This window comes from Podarcis gaigeae (genome assembly GCF_964106915.1).
Source record: "Podarcis gaigeae genome assembly, chromosome: 8".
NCBI classification, from domain to species: Eukaryota; Metazoa; Chordata; class Lepidosauria; order Squamata; family Lacertidae; genus Podarcis; species Podarcis gaigeae.
Window position 1 is genome coordinate 64,422,316 of NC_139684.1, and position 17,005 is coordinate 64,439,320.

At 43.4% G+C, this 17,005-nt stretch overlaps 1 protein-coding gene across 3 annotated transcripts in view; it reads left to right on the plus strand.

Annotated features, from left to right (window-relative positions):
- RPS6KA1 (ribosomal protein S6 kinase A1) overlaps positions 1–17,005 on the plus strand; it is a 113,326-nt gene that overhangs the window by 41,188 nt on the left and 55,133 nt on the right. For 2 of the 3 annotated variants that reach the window (XM_083750747.1, XM_083750748.1), the window contains one exon: positions 7,357–7,401. In XM_083750747.1, coding sequence (XP_083606873.1) covers positions 7,357–7,401 — 45 coding nt within the window. Of the gene's footprint in view, positions 1–7,356; positions 7,402–16,659; positions 16,979–17,005 lie in introns of those variants that run through there. The other variant, XM_083750752.1, reaches the window with a different exon arrangement.

The following is a 17,005-nucleotide window of genomic DNA, read 5'->3' on the forward strand; positions in this document are numbered from 1 at the left end:
GGGGAAGCTGAGAACTAGGTGTGCCTGAGCCAAAATGGAGGGAGGAGTAGTGACAACCCTTGAGCAGCTTTGCCAAATCCAGCAGCAAATCGAGCAACAGATAAAGCAGTGGAACCAGTGGTTCAGTGAAATGAAGCAACTTCAAGCAGAGTATGTGAGAAGTCTCTGTTGAGAGGAAAGTGTGACTCCCTGGGAGGCAGGAGCCCTGCTTGGTGAGATGCTACAAGGTGTCAGAAGTGACCAAGGAGCTCAGCTGCAAGGCACTCAAAAGGAAGGGGTAGCTAGAGAGATCCAGAGCATAGGTGGGCAGGGGAAGGGCTTAAACTGAGAAGAGATGCAGCCTGTAGCTGAAGGTGTGGGGGAAGGCATGTTGGCAGGAGACGAGAGACTGCTGATTGATTTTTCTACTCCCTGGGTTGCCTGCTGTAGAAGAAGGTGCAAAAGGAGAAAGGCAGGCAGGCAATTTGAACTACTTCAAATTGATTTCTCCACCCCTGGGGTGCCTGTTGTGGAAAAAGGGGGTGCAAGAGGAACGGTGGCTGCAGAGATGCCAGAAAAAAAGAGAACAGATGGTTCCTGCTGAATTGGTGAACTTACCCAGTTTCTGAGGGTGATCAAATAGTGGACTGCTCTTGTGCATATGCCTTTCTCCACTGCAGATTTATTAAACTGGAAAGCCACCACCCCTGGAAGGTTGTCAAGAGAGGAATGTGGCCCTCGGGCTGAAAAAAACGTTTTCCCATAGCTGGGGCACAGGAAACTGCAGATCACAGCCTGACCCCAGAGTGACAGAAGAAGCCCTTGCCATCCATCCCTAATTAACTAAACAAATCTTTGTTCCTGCACTTATAACTCTGCATGGCAGGGAGAAATCCAATGGGTACAGCATTCCTGATCAACGCTGGATAAGGCATTACCTGCTGAATTTCTGCTAAATATGCTGCTGAGAGAGGCAGGGGAGCTCTGCCCACCCCACCAAAGGTAGCAACCCTGGACCAGAATGTCAGTTATGTAAATTGCTCTGGGATCCTTGCCATGAAGGTCTTAACAAGGTTTTCTTAAACCTTTGGGTGTCAGTGAGTCACAAGGCAGGGGTGTTATCACAGTTGCAGGGGGGGGGGGAGAGAAGTGTTAATTAGTGTTTGCAATTCCCAGGCTATTCAGGTATTAATGATTTAGTTTTAGAGACTAGTTACGTGTTTGTGCATGTGTTTTGTGTCCATCTCAAGGGTTAGATCTCTTGATTCAACTTGCAGGGTGGGGCTGTTGGGAGTTGTAGTCCAAAGCATCTGGAGGGTGCCAGCTTAGTGAAGGTGGCTTTAGCATTTAGTAGCCTGACTACTGTGGTCCATGTGTTAGGCACCTTGAGGCTGGATTACTGTAATGCTGCCCTTGGGTCTGGTTTGGAAGCTCCAGCTAGTAGAGAATGTGGTGGCCAGATTGCTAATGGGGGCATCTAGCTGGCTGCAGTGGCTGCCCATCTAACTATTGAGCCAGGTTCAAGGTTGAGCTGCACTGTGTGATTCTTCTGGTCATCAGTTTTGGCCTGCTGCCCAGATGCTTAATATTTCAGACCATGCATGATCAATCTGTGGATTCATTACCACAAGTTGTAGCAATGCTCATGAGTTTCATCTGAGTTTGGAACAAATGCAGTCAGTAAAGTACTGGATCAATGGCAGGGAACCTCAAGCCCAGGGCCATATGTTGCCCTCCAGGCCTGTCTTTTCGGCCCCTGGAATTCTCCCTAGGCCACACCCCTCACTGACCTTGTTTCTCTTCCTTTTTGAGTGTTTTTGCCTGGCTTGGATGTTGTCCTGAAACTCTGACAAAGCCTTTTGCTTGTCTGCATGTAGGATGAAGGGAGCTGTGTATAAAAGCTACCCTACTTTACAAAGGTAAAATTCATAGTTGTTGCTCCACCCTCCGTTACTTCTTGGCCCCCTCACCACCGGCATGTGGTCTCCTAAAAGGTGCCCAGAAAAGAATGTGGTCTTTGGGCTGTAAAATGTTCCCCACATATGGGCTAGAAGAATCTTCATCTTCTGACCTGTCAAGGCAGCTCTTCTGTCTTTTGGGAGACATAAAAGAATTGTCTCCACTAGTGGAAGGGAGTTCTTCCCTTGGGGTTCTTCAAAGGACTGTGCTAGTACTAGTAAATTATGATTAATGCTACAAGTTGCACTGAAGTTTGGGTCTTGCTATTGGTGACAGCAGCAGTGGCAAACTGTAGTGTGGCAAGCCAGGTGAGCTTTGGTACAGCTGTGCTTTTCTAAGCCTTTCAAAGGTGTGTACCTTTGCAGGGCTAATTTTCTGTAAGGAAACAGTACATAGTTGAGGGATTTATTGAACCTTATTTATTTCCTAGTGTCTCATTGTATGGTTAATTTGAATGCTTCAACCTTCCCAAGGCTCGTGTGTTTTTTTAAACCTATTGATAACAATGACTGGGAAGCAATGGGGAGAAAAGGAATCAAATGAGTTTGCCCTCAAATCTGCTAAACAGCCTTCAAACCATGCTGACGCTTTATTATGCTAATATAACAGCAGTGTAGCTGATGTAAAATTACACAACCAACCCCAGGTGATTTCAAGCTGGAATGAATTTGCTTTTCATGAAATACACAACCCTCACACTTGAAAAAATAAATAAAAATTAATTAAAACTTCTCAATTCTCCAATATTAAGTGGCTTATTTGGACACATTATTACTACAGAAAGTGGATTCCCTCCTGCCCCCATAGGCAGTGTTGACCCACATTTTGACCCACATTCAGGGGGTCTTAAGGCAAAGCTCTCTGTCTTAATTGGGAGCCTGTTTTTTCTCTCTCCCCCTCCCCCTTCCGAGAAACACATATGGGTTTAAAACAGCAACAACCCACCCTGCTGCACACCTGTAAGTAGGGCCCAGACCCGAATATTTTGGCGCTCAAAGTGGGAAATCCAAATTCCCAACCTCTGCATGAATATGCTCTAATTAGCAGAGGACACAATCCACTGGAAATTCTTATTTGTGTGCTTCATTTTAAATGAACATAAAATGAGTTTTCTGGTAATTTTTAAAGACCAAACAGGTTTATTGCAGCATAACTCCACTGGGTAGCCACCTTTGCCTCTAGCATAGGAAGCCACCTTATACAGAGGCAGACCATTGGACCACCTAGCACAGTACTTATATACTGTTAGCAGCTCTCCAGGAACTCAGGGCCAGGGACATTTCCAGCCCTATCTGGAGATGCCGAGGATTGAACCAGGGACCTTCTGCATGCCAGGCAGATTCTAAACCACTGAGCTGCGGCCCTCTTTTAATAGCAACTGGTGGAAAAGGAGAGATAATTTTATGACTACAGTAAATCTGCTCTTTAAGGTATTGGGAGTAGGAACAGAAAGCAATGGGGTTGACAGAAATTTAGGGACGTGGGTGGCGCTGCGGTCTACACCACTCAGCCTCTTGGGCTTGTTGATCAGAAGGTCGGCAGTTCAAATCCGCGCAATGGAGTGAGCTCCCATTGCTCTGACCCAACTTCTGCCAACCTAGCAGTTCGAAAGCACACCAGCACGAGTAGATAAATAGGTACTACTGTGTCGGGAAGGCATTTCCGTGCGCTCTGGTTTCTGTCACAGTGTTCCGTTGGTTGCGCCAGAGGCGGTTTAGTCATGCTGGCCACATGACCCGGAAAACTGTCTGTGGACAAACGCCAGCTCCCTTGGTCTGAAAGCGAGATGAGCGCCTCACCCCATAGTTGCCTTTGACTGGACTTAACTGTCCAGGGGTCCTTTACCTTTACCTATTGATGCAATGCTTTTTGGACCCTACTAGTCCTTCTTGAAGAAAATGAATTAATTCTTCAGGGAGCTTCTGAGAATCAAATATTAAGATCTGCTGCCTCTTTTCATTGGATGTGTCTACAGTACACCATTGATTTTTGTTCCTACTACCAATTCTGTTTTGGAGTTCCCATTTGTGTTGCATTTCTTCTTAGGTGTCACAAAAATTGTGTGTGTATATGTTCATGTTTGCTGTAACAGACTAACACACCTACCCCATAAATTGAATGTTCAGGATCTCTTGTGCACAGTGAGACTCACATAGAAAAGGCCAAAGACTTGGGCCACATGAAAACCATATATATTTTAAAGCACATAGCTTTCCCCCCTAAAAATTCCTGGGAACTGTACTTCACCTCTCACAGAGCTACCATACATATCTCAACACAAATTGCAGTTCCTGGGATTCTTTAGGGAAGGCATGTGCTTTAAATCATGCTGTTGGTAGGGTCTTGTGCTCTGTCCTACAATGGACTATCCTTGATCATCATGCATTTAAAGCAGTTCCCGCCTGGCAGAATCCTGGGACCTGTAGTTGTTAAGGGTGCTAGGCATTATAGCTTTGAAGGATAAACTTCAGTTCCCAAGGTTCTTTGTTGGAGGAGAAAGTGTTTTAAATGTATAGTGTGTATGCAGCTTTAATGGGCCTAAATTACTGTAAATTAGATTTTTGTTGTTGCTGCTGAATTGGGTGGATGGGCTCTTTCCATCACTGGGGGTGTTCAAGCATAGGCCAGCCAGGCCATCTGTTGGTGATGTTCTAGCTCTGGATTTACTCCATTGGGGCACAGGTTGGACTAGATTACCTAAAAGAACCCCCTCCAAGTCAACTTCCTGGAAGAAGTTGGGAGAAAGGGTTATCGCTTAGCCTCCTGCAGATCATCCCATGGTTGGGGTCTCCTCTAGCTATCAGACTCCCATTTCTCCTTTTTCCCAGTGGCTTGAGCAGTGCTCCATGGCTGATGCCACGGCTATTCTTAATGGCAACAGCAGCAGCAGTCTGGTTTCATATTTCCTGTGTTGAATCCCTAGGGGATCCCCTTTGCTTGGCTTTAGAACTTTCTTTGGCTTCCATGGTCCAGTTCAGCAGATTGCTTTCAGTCTGCATGGAGGATTATGCGGAATTAAAGAGCTTTAACCAGCAGTTGTCCCCAGATAAACATCTTCTCCAAATTCAGCAGCCTCAGGTGGGAAGTTATGTAACCCACCTGGGCTTGGTTGGGTAACTGAGTTTGTTTTATTGGTGGGAGGGATACCTTTTTTGGGGGGGGTGACAGTTGGTAATCTCTGGTATGGTTTGTGGGGTGAATCTTCCTTGGCAAAACTGCTTTCTTACATTGCAGGTGAAATAAAGCATAGTCAATGGTTAAGAGACTAAGCTGTAGACTTGACAAGTCTGCAGTTTGAATCTCACCTCATACTGTGAGCTTGGCTCACACCCAAACCATACATTTAAATACATATCACTTTAACGAAGTTGGAGAATCCTAGAAACTGTAGTTTGTTAAGGGTGCTGGGAATCATAGGTCTAGTGAGGTCAGCACCCTTAACACACCACAGCCCATGACTGTTAAAATGGTATAATAGTGCTCTAACTGTATGGTGTGAGTGTGGCCATTGCTACCAGTTCTGCTCCTGGATTGGATTGGGGGAGGGGTGCTTCTAGGGAGGACAAGACAGCCAGAGTCACCACTGAAAATCAGTGAGAATTCTTCTACGCAGCAAGAAGCAACATAGATAGAACTACCATATTTTTCCATGTATAAGGTGCCCCCATGTATAAGACGGCCCCTATTTTGGGGGTCTAAATTTAAAGAAAATGAGGGGAGATGGCCCAAAGTTGTTGAGCTTTTTTTAGAGGGAATTGCATGTGCACGCCATCACCCCAGCAGTGTGGGCCGCTTCCCCTCCATGCCACTGCGGGAAACACTCCTTAGAGCGTGCGCCTCCCACAGCGGCTTGGGGGGGGGGGAGTTGCACGCCCGCCAACCATCTGGCTGGCAGGTGCAGCTTCCCCTCCACGCCACTATCCATGTGTAGGACTACCCCAGTCTTTTTACATGATTTTTGAGTCAAAAAACCTTGTCTAATACACTGAAAAATACGGTATATATTTGAATTGTAACTTCAAGAATTTATACCCAAGTTGCCTTTCCACTTCCAGATTTGGTTAAGATGTTTGTTCATGTAAATTAGAAGTGCAGGTGTATGTTGTTTGGGATTTTTGGAGTAGAAAATGATGCAACTGATAAATATATTTGTTTCCTTAATGAGTTGCTGTTGGAATCAAGGCTTTATAAGTGTTGAAATAAAATGGGGTAAGAGCTTTGCAATAAGTCTCTGGTTAAAACCCAGGATGTGAGAAGCCACTGCCCACTTTGGCAGTATCAGTTCTCCTTGGTTGACTTTGTTCTTGCCTGGCGCCTGGGGAGGAAGTGTTGATAAAAGGGGCTTCTGGCAGCTGCCTTGGCTACCTATGGCGCACCTACCCAGATTACTTTCTGCTGAGTCATCCTTAAGATGTTGAACTACGTTTAACTCTTTCTTATCAGCAGCAAGGAAAGGATTTGCTTAGTGCACTGAAAAGAGTATCATAACACACCCATGGGAGTGGGTGGCGCTGTGGTCTAAACCACTCCGCCTCTTGGGGTTGCTGATCAGAAGGTTGGCAATTCGAATCCGCGTAACAGGGTGAGCTCCCGTTGCTCTGTCCCAGCTTCTGCCAATCTAGCAGTTCAAAAGCATACCAGTGTGGGTAGAGAAATAGGTACCACTGTGGCAGGAAGGTAAACGGTGTTTCCGTGCGCTCGTCATGGCGTTCTGCTGCGCCAGAAGTGGTCTAGTCATGCTGGCCACATGACCCGGAAGCTGTCTGTGGACAAACACTGGCTCCCTCGGCCTGAAAGCAAGATGAGTGCCGCACCCCATTGTCACTTTTGACTGGACTTAACCGTAACTTTACCTTTACCTTTCCATAACACACCACTGTTGTACAATATCACTTTGGGTTAAAACTTGTTCTTCACATTTGTGTATTTTGTTACATAGTCCTGGTCTCTTGGGAATAGCTGCATTGTTAAAAGTACCGCATGATACTCATTTCACATTTGTAAGAAATCAATATTTTAGCGTGGCAGCACACACACTTTGGAACTCCTTGCTTATTGACATCAGGCAAGACACCTTCCCTGTACTCCTTTTGGTGCCTGCGGAAAACGTTTTTGTTTAGGCATGCCTATCCAGGCATGTAGAATGTTGGCATGTGTTTTAATCCAGTTTTTAGCTTATTGTCAAACCTAGTTATTTTTTGAATATTTTAAATAATTGTTTTTAACTATTCATTTACTTCTAATGTAACTGCTTTATTCATTTTGTAAACTGCTTTGAAGAAAGATGCTAAGGCTTGTAGTAGGTTTGGAGCCTGTTAAGATCATCAAGTGGTGTTAGATCATTGCTGTTTTTGTATAGCAAGGGATGGTGCTGCTGGACACATTACTAATAGGAAGTTTGGATTTTTTGCTTTGCAGAATGGACAAGCTGCTGCAGAAGGAAAAAAGGGAGCTCTGCCAAAGGTAAAACCACACACATGAATCTTTTTGTGCTTTTATTACACAATGCTGGTTTGGATGTTTCACTATGGCATCGCTTCCAGACTCTTCCTCTATGTGACTTTGGTGTCTGGTGTGTTTTTTTCCACAACTGAGAGTGAAATTAGTGATAGATTAGTCTGTGGCTTTAATTAATCTACTGCTTCTCTCCCTGCCTCCCCAAAAGGTGTGTTGACAGAGATGGTATTTGCCTTTTCAAATCGCAAATATTTTTTACTACCTGATTCACTCTTTCTTTTTTAACCAACTAAGGATCTCCACCATTCCCACTGAATTGCCTTGCCTTTGTCAAGGAGGAGTTTTGAACTACTTGTGTGTGACTTCACTCACGGAGGGTGGTGGGCTTGCTAAGATATGCAGCACCTGGAAAATTCACTCTGCCTGCAACGGAAGCACAACTTTGGGGAAAGGTTCAGGATTGGTTGCAGAAAGCTAGTAACAACTGCAGTCATGAGTGATGATGAGAAATCAGGAAAGATTTTTCAGTTTTGATGTGGGGAGGTGGTCAAGATTCACAGCAAGGTTCAAAAATCCACTCACAAATTTATTCAGTATTCAGGGGACTGTGTTGCGGGGGGAAGCAATCCTTCATTTATTTAACAAAATTTATATACCAATTGATTGTAACAAAATCTTCAAGCTGTTTACGAGGGAGATTAAAATCAATCAAAACCGTTAAAAGCAAATAACTAAAACATGTTTAAAAACAACTGGAATCAGCAGTAAATGAAAACAAGATTAAAACACATAAACATCCCCATATGTTACATATCAATAATAAACTCATTCTCTGAGTACTAGTCCTTTATATTGGCTGCCACAGTTCTGATTCTCCTTCGGAAGCCAGTGGTTCTGTAGCTGCTTAGTGTCAGTTCTTTTGTGTGTGCTTGATAGTCTGAATAAAATGAATGCAAACTCAGTTTGTTGTATCCTTGCCTTATTCGGCTTCCACGATTTAGATGTTCAGATTACTTGCAGCCTGGATAGCTCAGTTGGTTAGAGCATGATGCTGATAATGGCAAGCTTGCAGGTTTGATCCCTGTTTGGGACAGCTGCATATTTCTGCATTGCAGGGGTTTGGACTAGATGATCCTTGGGGCCTTTCCAATTCGTATGATTTCTTGAATCAGAAGGGGGTTTCAGAAGGGGAGATGAGGCTGAAGGAAACGATGGCTAGCATTTTGGATTTGCTGAGAATGTGGGTCCCGACACTGTCTGTACGCATTAATAACAGCTGCCTGACTTCTGTATAAAAGTATTCCCCACCCCCACTCGTTTAAAATATTGTTTGGTTGACTAGGGATTATTTTCTTTAAGGGTGAGACTCCTATCTCTTTTGAGTCGCTGAAACTCCGTTTTCTAACTTTATTCCTGAAATCGTAGATTAGTGGGTGTCACAAGATTCCGTCTGACTTGTACAGAGGGCACTTTGTCCTACAGCGCCAGCCTCAGAGAGGATTTGTATAGCACGGTAGCCAATGTGATACCCTCCAGAACGCCCAACAGCTCCAGCCAGCATGACCAATGATTAGAGATGGGGGAAGTTCTACTCCAACAACACTGAAGGTTGTAGGCTGGCCTCCCCCACTTGGAAAAGGTGCAAATTTACAAATTTCACCATCACTCAACCTAGGTATCTTCAACCTTTTCAAACCCAGCACCCACTTTTAACCCAAACATGCATTTGGGGACCCATTTCCCAGTCTATTACCATATATTTGCATGGTGCCAATGCTCCGGTTGTGACCCATCTTGGATCAAGCCGTAACCTAGTAGTGGGTCCAGACTCAACAGCTGAAGATCAGTGACTGAACTGACCACTTTTCCAAAGGTGTAAGTGACTTGAAAATAGAGGAAGCATAGGCAGCCCCTCTTGCTATATCTGAGAGAAGGGTCTTTTAATTTCTTTCCCCTAAGACTAGGACACAGGTGGTGTATCTTTTTTTGCCACTTGAGGCAAAATGGGAAGTGCAGCCTTGCTCTGCTACCATCAGCACTTCTGGTGAGACATGGCGCCAGCATTGGCACCAGTTTTGGGAGAGATCACGTGATTTTCAGTGAAATCTCGCAATAAATCAGCGTAATCTTGCCTGAAACCAAAGCTGATGCCAGAACTGCTTCTCCACCAGCAGCAGAAGCAGTGCCATAGGTGGGTTGCCCACAAGGGCACTGCCTACTTCAAAAAAAATTTGAACTACACCTGAAATTAATTCCCATAACAGCCTGGTGAAATGAATGTGAATTAAGTTCATTTTGGGAGAGAACTTTGAGCAAATTCTAGTTCAATCTTTTGCATGTGTTTTTTTGCTTTTATTTTTCCCCTCTTTGGGTCTTTAACCTAAAAATCATTATTGTTGGGGAATGTTTAAACAATTCACATTCCACTGTGTTTGTGTTTTGACGTTTTCTTAATCTTCTGTATATTTTATCCTTTCAGCACAGCGGCTTGTAATGTTCTGAATGCTGAACATTATTATTTTTTTGCTGAGGTTCATTTGGATGAACTTGAATTGATCTGTGAACTGAACATGAACCCAAACTAGTTTGTTTTGTAAAGAGACGAATGGGATATGGGGACCAGTTCCTTTTGGAACATGTCAAACTAAAACTAGTTCTTTTGAAAAATGAACTTTCAAAGTTCTGGTAGGATGTTTGCCTGCTTCCTGGCCTGAATTTAACTTTTTTCTTTTAAATTCTGCATAAATGTCTCTATCTGGTTAGTAGTTTTTCCAGGCAGCATTCTTTAGCTTGACACCCTTTCTTTCTTTTTTAGAAATAGGAGCTTCTGACTTTGATTTTTCCCCCATAAAAAACAAGGGAGATGGTGGACAGTCCTCAAAACAGTCTTCATGCACCTCTTCCCTCTTAGCATTTTGGTGATGTTAGACTGTTCTTTCTCCGAACTTTTCTGAAGTTCTGTGTGTCCACAGTGCTTGGGCTTCAAGTCCTCTGTACGTTTCTGAACTTGCAGAGTTAAAAAAAAAGTTGTAGTCTTTTAATCTCTGAGATAGCTGACTTGAACTTTAAAATTGAATATGTCTTCATCATATTTTGGAGACTTCTCACTGGGGAAAACAACTGCCTAATAAAATTATTTTTTATTTAATTGAAACCCAAATAACAGCCCCTTTCCTGCTAATTTTAACAAGGAGACCAATATATTGGCATGTTGTCTTCCTGCACAAGGTCCAGTGAAATGAGTCAGAACAAAGTCTTCCTGTAGCTCAAGCTCCAATTCACTTCATATGCTGCAAAACTTCTCATTTTGCATTGAGTTCAGTGGGTCAGATCTGTTTGCTTTCAAAGTTTGTTGCCCTTAATGGCCTCCGGGATTTACCACAAAAGGTAGCCATATTTCCCTGCCATGTTGCAAGACTGCCTCTAAAGATGCTTAGCTTACTGGTTTATTAATTTTATGATTTCCATTTAGAGACTGTCTGAAGGCCTTGAAACAGTTTGCAATATATGTAGGAACGCTGCAAAGGTGGTCTTGTAAGATGCTCACCCCATTTCTGAAGCATAGATGAGCTCATTCTTCACACCCACTAGACCATCTAACATTCCTCCATCTCTCATCTGGGAGACGCCCAGTTTTATACCAGAGCAGGCTCTCAATCTGGAGAATGTAAAACTACTTCCATCCACTCACACAGTTGTAACCTCCAAGGTTCGCCACAAGCTTAACTCCTGATAAATAACCAGTCAGCACTGGTAGCAGACACAAACATCAACATCGCACCTAAAGTGGCCCTGAAGGCATAGCAAAAGACCAGAAGCATACCTTTTGGGAATACTGAATAGTGATATTTGTAGAGAAAATAACAAATTCTTTCTGTACGCAACATCTGCGGCGAGAATCCTGGTGGCTAAGTACTGGAAGGGTAACCAAGTACCGACCAAAGAGGAATGGTTATGTAAATTATGTGAATATTTGGAACTGGCCAAATTGACGGATGTAATAAGATTAAAGCCAATGAATACAGTCAAGAAGGAATGGAAGTGCTTGAATGATTATTTAGAAAGACAAGGTTCTAATGTAAAAATTTGGCTGTCTAGAATGACCTCGTGAATGGAAAAGAGGATTAAGATGATAATACTGAAATACAGATAAAATATGAAATGTGAAAGGAAGTGTTGTGAGAGTGAAGGAAGTCTATTACTATTATTATTTTGTAAAATAGTGTATTGTATTGAAATATTATACTTTATTCTTTTATTGTCTACTTTCCTTTGCATTTTTCTTTCTTTTTTCTTTATATTATTCTTTATGTATGGCTTGTTATTGATGTATTTACTTTGCAATCAAAATTGTTTTATATATATATATATATATATATATATATATATATATATATATAAATAAAAGGTTGTTGTAGGGTCCAGGAACTATATTACAATAGTGGAGCAAAGTTTTTGCATCCAGGAGGTCACGGGATCAACCCCCAACATCTCCCATTAAAAGCAGCATAACATGGGGAAGACCTTTGCTTTCAACCCTGGAGAGCTGCTGGCAGTCAGAGTACACAGTACTGGGCCAGATGCTCTGACCTGGTACAACTGGCAGCTTCCAATGTTGGCTGGTCAGGTCACGGAGGTCCCATTTTCATGCTAGACCTACCTTCCAGTGGGAAAGGGTGCCTGTCTCTCTTTAATTGCAGACATAGCATAAATTCTGGTGGCAGAGGGCAAGAAGTTCCCAGCAATCCAATCACTTGCTGGTATCAGATGCTCTAATCTTAAAAAACCTTTTTTGTTTTTAAGCAGCTGAATTGGGCAGAAGGCTTTCCTTCAAAACAGCTGGCTAGATCTTGCCAGTGCAATGTTATCCGTGATGCGGGGGAGCAGGATGGGTAGAGCTATAGGCTTGTAATCTAGCTAAATTGGTTTCCTAGCTAGTGCTTATGAACTGGCAAATCTGCTAGCTTGCCTGCATCCCATGACTCCTCTAGAGTCTGTGCAGTCGATTAGCAAAATATTAAGGGCTTGCTACTGAGACCTCTGTTGCTTTCTGTTGCTCCAGCTTTTCCTCTTTCCCTTTTTTGTTTTTTGAAAAAAGGTCTAGCCCACCTTATTCCTTAGGCTCAGGGTAAGTAACAATCTTCTTTAAAATACCAGCCTAAAGGTCTGATCTCAGGCAAGCCTGTTCCCCAGTTTATGTCAAGTCTTGCATTGCTGCTTCAAACTGCCCTTGGGGAAACATTCCTAGAACAAAGGGAGTGCCAGGCTGTGTTGCACTGCCCCACAAAACTAAGAAAAATCAGTAGCACGCAGCCCTGTTGGGACTCCTTGTCCCAGGTTGAAGGGCCTCCATTTGCAGTTGCAATTGTTTCAGTCCTGTATGGATGAGGAACACACTGATCACTGGTGTTTGAACAGTGCTGGAGTTCTTTGATAAGCGTTTTTAGCTGTCCACAGCTATTGTGATGTACTGCCTAGATTGCTAGACATCAGTGTTGTCTAGATCAGGGATGGAAAATCTGTGTGCCCTCCTTGATATTACTGGATCCCATCATCCCTGACCATTAGCAAGGCAAGGTGGGGTTGAGGGGAGTTGATGTCAAGGAACAATTAACAAGGCCACACATTCCTTATTCCTGGCCTAGACAGCATGGCCCTGTCTGCAAGACCCAACTAGCAAAGCAAGGGGGTCTGGGCCACTCAACATCTTTCAGCCTAATCTACCTAGCAGCCTAATCTTACCTGCTATGATTATAAAATAGGGGCAAGCCATATATGCTGTCCTGGGCTCCTTGAAGGAAGTGTAGGATAAAAACATATATGCAATACTGTGTTTTCAAATGCCCAATCTTCAGGGAACCATTTCTTCATGGACTTATCTGCTGAAGATCTTGCCATGGAATGCTTGCATCTTCCACAAGATTCTTGGGAGAGCACACAGTCTACATATAAATAAAATGGTTGTTGTTAGGGTTCTGTGTGAGTGACCCCTAAAACAGGTGTTCTTGGCTTATCAGTGCAGTTTGGAAGTTTGCTGTCCTGCTTAGATAGGAAGCCATTTCCCCAAGGTTGAGGGCTTTCCAGGCTGTGCCACCTGAGCCTCTTGTTAACCAGAGGTACCAGGGCTTGGACCTTGGATCTTTCTGCATGTAGAACTGATGTCTTCTGACTGAGCTATCCTCAGCCCCCAGGGTCACACAATCTGTCCAACAGGCTAAATACAGCACACCCATGATAGCTTCAGTACACACCCTTGAAAACATTGTGGTTGAGAAGTGCACATGGGTGATCCTTTTGGGTCACTGTCACCTACCTCCGTGCCATATTACAGGGTGAGCATGGCAGGAGGAAAATGAAACTGCAAAGATTGCAGATTTGCTCTGTGTGTATGTTTGTTTGTGTGTGTGTGTGTGTTGCACAGCCACTGTTTCTTTGTTGCTTTGCTCTCAGAAACATGCATCTGTTCCTCCCAGAACTCTTGACTGTCCCGTGCCAAGAATGGGCCCCAGCTAATGGCAAACTCTTTGGTGCCATTAAACAAATATATCAATCCTTCTCTCTCTCTCTCTCTCTCTCAGAGCCGTAGGCTTCAATTAATAATTGAATAAGGATCAGCTTTCAGAGCCCTGCATTCCTCATAACCAGCTAGCTTTTTCTGGCACTGTGGAAATAGCTTAGTTGCACAGGCAGGGGTGGGCTGGGGGATGGATGTCTTGAAAGCACTCCAAACTTCTTCTCTTGCTGTTTGTAACAATGCATTGAGCTGCCACAGGTTCTTGGTGTCCTGAAAATCCCATAACAGTCTCCTAAAAATTCAGGAGCAGTCTAGTGGTGTATTGCTTCAATTGATAATTTGTTGTCTAATGATCTTTTGGAGAGAGAAGTTTTCATTTTTATTTTTAAAAAGTGGGTGATTCAAGGAAGTAAGAAATATTTTCAGTTTACAAGCAAATGATGACCTTTTTGCAAAGAATGTCAGTCAATCTCCTTATTTATTTGTCTACTCGATTTCTCAGATTTATATATCCTGTCTTTCCTCCAGGGACCTTAAAGCAGCATACATAGTCTCCCCCACCTGCCTGTTGGTATCCTTAAAACAACCTTGTAAGGTAGGTGTGAGGCTGAGAGAATGATTGGTCCAAGGTCACCCAGTGAACTACATGGTTGGGTGTGCATTTGAATTTGGGCCTCCTTGGTCCTAGTTTGACACTATGAACTAGAGGTTCAAAGAGCACGGTGGGGCTGTTTGCAAAAGGGCTTTCAAACAGTCCCATGCTGCACTTTGTACAGTCTTGACAGCTGGGTCTTCAAAGCATAGTACCATCCGCCATCACCTATTCCCCTTGCATAGCTACAATTCCCATAATGGTGTAACAATCCTTCCTCCCAAGAAACTCGGAATTGTAGCTTTGTGTGGGGAATAGGGGTGCCCTAACAACTCTCAACTGCTCTTAACTGCTCTTAAATAAGTTCCAGAATTCTTGGGGGGAAGCCATGGCTGCTTGAAGTGGTTTAATGCTGCTTTAAATGTATTGTGCAGATGGCAGCCTAGGTTGGACATGAAGCCCACAGGGTGATGTTGGGCCAGTCATGATCTCACAGACTAACCTGCCTCACAGGGCTGTTGTGAGGATAAAAGGTGGGACACTAACACTGTTTGCCAGTTGGTGCTCGTTAGAGGAAAGGTAGAACCTAACTGTAATAATGTCTCATACCATTGTCAATTCTTAATTGATTACGTATTTCATAAATTGTATTATGTATTATATACCAGAATAATTGGATTAATCAGAGGGGAAAGCCTCCTATTGGTGGACTAAAAGAGCACTTCAACCTCCAATTCCTGTTGTTGGATCAAAGGTCTATTCCAAAAGAAAATAAAACCCCCACAACTACCTTGTAATTAGTTACCAATTAAGAATATGAGGTTAGTGAGTCTGTCCATATCTCCTATGGCAGAAATAAATGACTTGGGTTTCAGTCAGAGATGCATTTAAATTGTGGAGAATTTGCAATGTGCACGTATAAATATTACAGAGATTTCAGACTTCTTTATATGAAAAGATCAAGCTTAAGACAGGCAATAAGAAATCACGTTGGTTTGAATTCTTGCAGTTAAGATCTCAGTGTTACAAGACAGCATTTTCAATACTATGGTCTAATTTGGACTTGAGAGAGGTTATGTGTGAAAACACTTTGGCCCCAACCCAGCAGAAATTGCTCCTGCTTTGAGCCCCAGTGCAATCAATAACCATTTTGCAGATGATGTGCAGCATGGAATGAATGCACACATGTTGAGAGGAGGGAGCAGGATTGCAGTCGTAGTCTCCACCTCCTACTTACACACATGGATTTATAAACATGTACAGCTCAGGATTCCTGGTTGTGCAAAGAGAACCACAGGCATGTTCAGTTGTATGCAAACCTTCAAATGAACATGTATAGGTCAGGGGTGCAACTTAGCATGGCAATTCCGCTTCTTTTGCCAGCCCCCAGCCCCACCCGTTGCATGTTGCCTGGCCTAACAGGACAAGCTGATAATCACAATTTCATGTGTGTCCAGTTGATTTTAATTCAATTTAAACATCACTTAAGTCTTGCTGTTTGGGGCACAAGGACCCTGATGCACAAGATTTTTGGGTTTTTTTACATTATCTGCAGAGTTGGAAGGTACGCTGGAGGAGAGGGCTATTGCTAGCCATTATGGCTATGCTCCACTCCTGCCTCCACAGTTGGAGGCAGTAATGCTTCTGAATACCAGTTATGGAAACTGCAGGAGGGGTGAGTGCTCATCCACCAGGTCCTGCTCATAGGCTTCCCACAGTCATCTGGTTGGCCACTGTGAGAACAGGATGCTGGACTAGATGGGCCATTGGCCTGTTCCAGCAAGCTCTTCTTACATTCTTTATAGTGGCTACTGCTTTGCAAGTAAGTCCTATAGCTCTGTCCTTCTATATACTCGTCTTAAATAAAAGCAACTAATACTGCAAAACCTGTTCTGGTTTTGGCTGATGGTGCATCTAATGAAGAACCTGTTCTCCCACAGTTTCTAACTCTGGGCTCTTTTTGGCTGTTGCTGCTACATAAACTTTCCCTGAGCATAGTTGCTTTGGAGGCAAGCTGTATCTCCTGCCTGAGGTTGGCTTGTTCCTTCCCAAATGTTTTTGACAGTTATTACATCACGCTTGTGTGTTAACCAAGGGATGAGATGTAATATATTCTTGCAGAATTACAGGGTAATATTAGAACATGCTGTTTCCTGTTGTGTTATCTTGAGCCGCTTCAAGTTCAGCAACAGCCTCAAGCATGAGAGGGAAATGTACCCAGCTTTAATGATTTTTGTTTTCAGTAATCCTGTTTTTAGTAATAGAGTGACTGTTGTTTTAAAAGCTTTAGGAAGGTTAAGCATGCTTACACCTCGTAACCGTGAGTTCCACAGATGGTATCTGTGCTATGTGAAAAATTATGGCCATGGCTTGGCATAGTTGGACACGCTTAAGCTTGCAAGCGTCGGTAAAGTCTAAAATATGATGAACGTAGCAGTGGATTGCGGCCCGCTTATTGTGTGTTGAACATAATGCAGGTTAGTATAAGAATTGGCTGCTTTTGG